At 37.9% G+C, this 7,117-nt stretch overlaps 1 protein-coding gene across 4 annotated transcripts; it reads left to right on the forward strand.

Annotated features, from left to right (window-relative positions):
- Nucleotides 1-6,507, forward strand: LOC18440672 (uncharacterized). Of its 4 annotated transcripts, none has more exons than XM_020671494.2 (5): nucleotides 1-773; nucleotides 1,727-1,787; nucleotides 3,003-3,135; nucleotides 3,658-3,774; nucleotides 4,503-6,507. In XM_020671494.2, the coding sequence occupies exons 3-5, from the start codon at nucleotides 3,024-3,026 to the stop codon at nucleotides 5,915-5,917; spliced, it is 1,644 nt and encodes a 547-aa protein (XP_020527153.2). In that variant the 5' UTR covers nucleotides 1-773; nucleotides 1,727-1,787; nucleotides 3,003-3,023; the 3' UTR covers nucleotides 5,918-6,507. The 4 variants fall into 4 exon arrangements, with proteins under 4 accessions (XP_020527153.2, XP_006850873.3, XP_088705605.1 ...); XM_006850810.4 differs by having other exon boundaries at nucleotides 1-172; XM_088849479.1 differs by lacking the exon at nucleotides 3,658-3,774.
- The last annotated feature ends 610 nt before the right edge of the window (nucleotides 6,508-7,117 follow it).

The following is a 7,117-nucleotide window of genomic DNA, read 5'->3' on the forward strand; positions in this document are numbered from 1 at the left end:
GGAAGGAAAGAAAGAAAGATGAAGTTTAAAGAGGAAAGAATGATGAAGTTTGAGCACATTCCATGCACGAAACCAATCTCTGCTGCTGCAAACCCAAAAACAAAATGCATTCTCATTCTCAGATGGCAGCCTCCTCACATGGATGGAACTTCCTCAAATCCCTACCCAACAAGTAACACAAATCTCTCTCTACCATAGATGTGCGATTTCAGCGTTATCAAATGAATAACTCAGAAATTCACTGAACTTGGGTTATTGATTTGATGTCATCTCTCCCTTAACTTGGGTTTGTTGATTTTATATCATCTCTCTAAGTCAAAACTATGATTTTGCCATCTTATCTCCATTTTTCCTAAGCTCCATGTTCGCATTCTCAGCTGAAGAACTCGAAAGCTTAGAAGCTTGGGTTTCTTAATTTAATATCAGTTCTCTCTGTGTGTAAGCCATGTCATCTCCAATTTTCTCTGAACTCCAATTCCTTGTTATCAAGTGAAGAGCTTAGAATTCACGAACTTGGGTCTGTTAATTTGATAACAATTCTCTCTCTCTCTCTCTTTCTCTCTCTCTCTCTCTCTAAACTATATTTGTGCTGTTTCATCTCCAATTTTCCCTGAACTCCAATTTGGCCTTATCAAGTGAAGAAATCAGAATCCACGAATTTGGTTTTGTTAATTTTATATCAGCTCTCTCTATATAATTGTGCCAATTCATCTCCCTAAACTCCATGTTCACGTTGTCAAGTGAAGAACTCAGAAATATACGAACTTGGATTTGTGAGTTTGATATCAATGCCTGTTTTTTCTGGAGTTTTGTTTGTTGTTCTTCTATTTCTCTCCTTTGGTTGATGACTAAAATAAAGTCCATATGGGTATATTTTTTATTTCCACAGCTCAATTTGTTATGCTGGTTCCTGAAATTAAAATCTATTACTGCTTCAAGTTTTGAATTTCTCATCTTTCATTTAATGGATCTTGTTCTTATTCTATTATCGATAATTTCTTGAAGTAACCCTAAATTGATCACAATACAAACTTTAAATTTTCAGTGCGTGGCTTGAGACATCTTTAATGCCGCTCATAGAGTTGAATATTAACATATGGATCTAATTATTTGGGCATTCTGACTTGTAGAGAAAGAAATTAGTTGCACTTATGGATTGGATAGAGTCAAAGAAATTTTTTGTTAATTAACAAAGAAATAGATTCTTCATATTCCTGCATATTTTGTGGTACAGAGCTAGTATTATCTAAGTGTTTGTCGGAAGGAAAATAACATAAATCTTCCTCATTTCTTCCATCACTTTTTATTGGAGTATGTTTTTGTTTTTGAGAATAGGAACCGCTTGGTTCGACTCAATGGGGCACAAATCCAGGTATGGACTGGACCCGACCCCTTGGGTTGGGCCCGGGTCAAGCCTGTATCTATCCCAGTCTGATTTGGGACTGGGTCTGCTATGTACATAGGCCTGTATCTAGATCTTGGCCCCATAACTGGCAGGTGGGATCCTGATCCCGGTTGGGGCCGACCCAACCCATTTGCAGCCCTATTAGAAGGCCACCAGTAAACGGGTCTTATTTGGACTGATACCAATTTATACTTTTTGATTCTTCATTGCGAATGGAGAGTCTTTTTCTTTTCTTTGGTAAACAATTTGAATGATCAGATAGGTACTGTCATTGATCTTTCATTTTCTAATTATAAATTTTTTATGGACTTTGGAATGCAGGCTTGTGCGAGATGTCGGTTTTGTAATAGCATGCCCCGACCTCCTACTCAGTTCAGTTGAGGTTAGTGAATTTTGCATATTCTCCCTGTAATTGGATTGTCATGGCATGTTCTAAGAACTCATGCCAACACTAATCTCTCAATGTCATTTCTAACAAGCAGCCCATAAGATAACCAGTGAACCTCATTCATCTATTAAAAATCTGTAGTACTCCCTTTAGTCGGAAATTACTCTACCCATGTCCAGGTGGTGAGATCTAGGGCAAAAATAAGTAAAGTGTGGGGTTTGATTGCTTAAATCTCCTCTCATCATATAACCTCAAAGAGTCAGTTTTCGGTTTTTTTTTTTGCGTTGTACTCTCTTGGATTAGGCTTTAAAGATTTTCATCACTCTTTTGGATTTGGGGTGCTGGGATTCCCCTACACATGGAAAGAAAGTGTGGCAAAGTCTCGTTATGGTGCTTTCTGATAATCTATTAGCTCTCATTGGAAATCCCAAAATTTCTCTAATAGGTTGAGAGGAGACTAGAATTAGTGGATAAAGTCCCAATTCATAAATAGCAAAACCCCTCAATGGAAATCCCAAAAATTCAAAGGGATTTTATGGAAAGAGAGAGTTACCTTGTGCACACAAAAGTCACAAACACCCAAGCCGTTGAATGTAAAACGAGACAGCGGGGGTGTCATTTCCCCATGCAAAGTCTGCTGAAAATTTTCTCAAACTTCAAGCGCGTTTTATGGCACTGTCCTAGCCGCTCAATTTCTCATCTAACTGCCCTGGGTGATTGTGACCGCTTTAAACCAAAGGTAGACTGTCTTATTGTATACCTTCACACATTAAAAACTTTTCCAATTTCTATATTTATCTATGTGAAAAGCATGTGAGCTGTATCTCTATACAAGCTCATAAGGAAATCCCTGAAACACTCCTGCGAGGGCATACGCAGCCAATAGTTATGATAGGAGACCCAAGTGAGTTGAAACGGAGCCCTACTGCACAAATATCCAAATAAACCTAGTGATCATGAGCTGGTTACCTAATTATGTCAACCACTCACACCTTGGTACATTAATTGCATTATTATTTTTCACGACCAGTACAATAATTTCATTGGTAAAATCACTACTAATGATATGCATACACTATGCATGCATTATGTTGCCCACATATTATATGACCACCATGATTTTCTTGATGTCTAAATGTAAAATGCCAATTCGGATACTTGATACTCAAGATGTTTGGTTATCCTAACAAATGTTTTTTCGACTTGAAGCTTCCAACTGCTGACTCTCACATGACGGGTGGAAGCTCTGAAAATTGGGAGCTCTCTGAAGCGTGGCTTCAAGAGTTGGATGTGCAGCATTTAGTTGATTGGTTTGGATCTCGAAAGAAGAACACACGATTGGGTAAATTGGCAGTTTCCTTCTTTTCATTTGGTGTTCTAACAAAGTCCGCTTTTCTTTTCTTCTTATCCTAACATCTACACATGATGGCTGTTGATTCTTTTCTACATACTGTTTTTTCTTCCTAGTTGAAATAAGCCTGATTAGCTATTGACTGGGTAAAGGGGGTAGTTCTCTCTGTGTTTTCACGTATTTTACGATGTTGATGCTATTTGAAATAAGCCTGATTAGCTATTGAGGAGTAATTCTCTCTGTGTTTTCACCTATTTTACAATGTTGATGCTATTTAGAACAAAGTTAAAGTCAGTTTTTTTTTCTCTTGGTGTCCTAATAGTGTACTCTTACTATCTTCTAAGCTTTCTTATAAAATTGGAAGTCCACCAATTCTTCCATCCCATTTTTATCAATGTCAGCATTTACATTTGAGTAGAAGATTTTATCCCCCATACTTAACCCAAATATTTCTTTGCTACTGATTTCTTTGTTCTTTTACTGGGATCTTATATTTTCTGTATTCTCTTGTAGGAGACCATTTTGCTGCATGCATTGAATATACGTTACGATTTTCTCCCGCAGTCAAACTTAGCAATTTGATCATTTCTCAACAAATCAATGAGACAAATATAGCATACAAACTGGATGGTACATATTTATCTTCTCAACCCCTTGTGGAACACATTTATTGTGGATAGTATTACCAAAATAGCACATTTTTTAGAAAATTAAAGTTAAAAACTATTACAAGCCACAAAAATTGCTGAACTGTCTTTGAAATTATGAGAAACTGTCATTTCTTGTTTTCTGATAAACAGTGATTTTCCTTCAACTTCCCTCCCTCCATCTCTCTCTCTCACTGACACACGCATATAGGGAGAGTTATCACTTTGAAAATGAGTAGTTGATGTCTTCTAATCCTTTTAATGAGACTTTGGCTGCTTCTTTTTGCAAGAGTGCTAGTTCTGTGGTGTTTTCCAAAAGGACCCGGTTTCTATGCGGCCAAGCCCGCATATGTAGAAATGCGGGCCTCTTGATAAATCTATTTTTTAGATGGATTTTAAGACTTAATTTTTAAGGACGTGTAGTCTCTAACATGGAGATTATGAATATGAATAAATAAATAAATTTTAAAACCTAAAAATAAAATTCTAGTAAGAAAATCTTTGGACCATTAGTTTCCATTGTTTTTAGATGGAACATCTACTTGCATCCATCTTTAAGATGAATGCTTTACACTTTCTGGACCGCATATGTAGAAATGCGGTCCGGCCCGCATGAAAAAATTTTCCTTTCCAAAATCAGGGTTTAGGATATTAGCAGCATTTCCTTCAGTATCCTTGACCAGAAATGACATTCTCTGCAATGATGTCCAGAAAAAGTACCCATCAGGGTTCCTTCAGAGAGTGCTGAGGGTGTTCGGCCAGTTGCTGCTATGGATGACAGGGATCCCAATTCATTGAGAGAAATGGAAAGTATTCTTGAAGAACTCTCTCTCTCTAAAACAGGCATGAATAAGCAGCAGAAGAAGCTCCACAATAAATTAGCCAAGAAGAAATTGAAAGCTACCCCAACTCGAACTGTTGGTGAATTTGATTTCATATTCTCATGCTCTGAGACTCACAACCTCTCCAAACCCAGTTCTATTTACATTGAGAAAGCTCCAGTGTTAGAAAGCTTACATCTTCCTCACACTAAAGCAAGAGAACGCTTAGATTTTGTTTCTCACACTAAAACTAGAGAGCTCTCTCCTGACTATCTTTCTGCTACACATGTTCACCATTGGGAAGCTTCTGTGAAGTTCTTGCTCTATGTTGGTCCCTGGGAACCATTTGGTCTGAAGACACCAGACACAGCGACCTGGAAATCCATGAAAATCAAGGAAGATATCTTATTTGAAAGCCATAATAGAATGGGAGAAACCCAAGTTGGAAACTTCTCCATGGTTTGCTTGCTCTGCTGTTTTGTTGGCCCCCATATTGGAGAGACACTCTGTGACAGGAAGTCCCGTCTTTCCAACCAGCTTTATCTCTCTAAAAACTCTCTTGCTGCTTCATTTCTTGAGAGGACCTATAACCATTCAGATGCTGATGATCACACCTTGGAAAAAGCCAATGAATCTTTGAAGCATTCGGATGGAAAAATTAACAACGACATGGAAACCATTCAGAACCCGCTTACTGTGATTCCAGGTGCAGTTCTGAAGGGATATTTGTTCTATGAGTTTGAGCTATGGAAAGTCTTGGAGAAACGCAGGAAGCATGATATTTCTCCCAAAATTTCTGATATTTCAATGGAATTTATCGGTATTTCTTTAGAAGAACAAGGAATTCATGGAACTGAACTCACTAAATCAGGCTTGAATCCTTTTCATTGGATTGGGTGGTGGGCAAATGTCCGTGAATTCGAAACATTTGCTAGGAAATCAGAGGAGACCAGGTGGTACATTGTTCCAAAGAAGGAATGGCTATCACCAGTAGTTACCGAGGTGTATAATGAGAATATATTGACTTTGGATGAGTTATTGGTCATGGCTGCAAAGGTTGCAGAGGAGGCACAATCCCTACAAATTCCTCGGAAACGTCGTTTCATGGTTGCAGAAGTAAGGTGGAGAGATGTAAATTTAGATTTAGGGATATGGGTTGAGATTAGCAGAGGGTTTTTAGTGGAGGAGACATGGCCAGGCAGTCGAGAGTACAGGCCTCATGGCTATAGACCTGAGCAATCTCCTGGTTTAAGCTCTCATGCAAGAGAAGATACAAGCATGGAGAAGAAAGGAGGGAAGATTTGAATTCCGAATGAGCCCAATAGAAATTTTGGGGTATTTTTGTGCATCAGAGTAGAAACACAGAAAAAGGGCAGCTCTGAAACATAGCCAGAGAGTTGCTCAGTAGGTACATCATCGCTACACACCTGACAAATCTCTCGGTTTAAGCTCTAAGGATAGATGGTTCAAGCATGGAAGGAACTTATACTCAATATGAATTTTCTGAGGAAGCCAAAATGGAATTGCAGAGTTCTTGGCGCTTGTGGAAAAAAACAGAATTATTCATCGAAAAGAAACAGTTTTAAGTTTTTTATTCAAGAATTTGCTATGAGCTCTTGGATATGGTGGATCAAAGATGCATCAGATTCTTTGACGTGGTTGAACATTTAGGAGGGCTGAAGAAGTTGACAGGTTCCCGTTTCTGCCCGTTATGGTGTTGTTTTGAAGTCAAAGGGGGAGAGAGAGAGAGAGAGAGAGAGAGAGAGAGAGACTGGTTAGAAAACATACATCTTCGGGCCTGTTTGCCGTCTCCTGATTTGGCAAAGAAGCCGCTTTGAGTCCAATGCTTGCTTGGTATTTTCCATCTATGAATGAAAGGTTGTATTTTCTCTAAATAAGGCTGGTTATATTTACTCTAATGACACTGATTATTAGTTTTTAAAATCTTTTCCATTAGTAAATCCCGAGCTTATCTATGGAATGCGTATACACGAACAAAGGAGAGAATCACATTGGTAAAACAGAGACTGAAAGTGGATGCAACATCCTTATTTATCATTTTTATACGCCATAGTTTTCAATTTCTGGAAAAAGTTATTTTCAATAGGTTTGCATATACCTATAGTTTATGTGATTTATATATGTGTGGGAATTTAGCGCTTCCTATCGCGATATCATAAGTAGTGATAATTAGTAGGGAAAACATATAATGAGACCATTTACCTTGCTACAAGATGGTCACAATTGATCTTGATGACTAGATGTGATATTGGGTAGCTGTAGTTATTTTATTGACCGAGCTCAAAGTCCAAAATATATTTTTTCAAATTTTGAGACACATCCAAGCTATCAGATTTCATATTGGATGGTTATAAATAATGGTGACCTCCAAATTTCACATTGAATGGTTGTAAATAATTGTGACCTCCTAGAAAGTAAAAGGCCTCATTGCCAACTCATCCGATAATTGTCAATCTAATTGTTGGTCCCTCATACTTGTACAAA

The sequence above is a fragment of the Amborella trichopoda genome, chromosome 1, assembly GCF_054954075.1.
Source record: "Amborella trichopoda isolate Santa Cruz 75 chromosome 1, AtrichopodaSantaCruz75HAP2 v2.0, whole genome shotgun sequence".
NCBI classification, from domain to species: domain Eukaryota; kingdom Viridiplantae; phylum Streptophyta; class Magnoliopsida; order Amborellales; family Amborellaceae; genus Amborella; species Amborella trichopoda.

Excerpts from the sequence above, each read along its gene's own strand:
- LOC18440672 (XM_006850810.4), top strand. The coding sequence starts at position 63 with ATGCACGAAACCAATCTCTGCTGCTGCAAACCCAAAAACAAAATGCAT. Across the intron at positions 173-1,726 it reads CTCAAATCCCTACCCAACAA|GCTTGTGCGAGATGTCGGTT; the intron begins GTAACACAAATC and ends TTTGGAATGCAG. Across the intron at positions 3,775-4,502 it reads TATAGCATACAAACTGGATG|AAAAAGTACCCATCAGGGTT; the intron begins GTACATATTTAT and ends AATGATGTCCAG.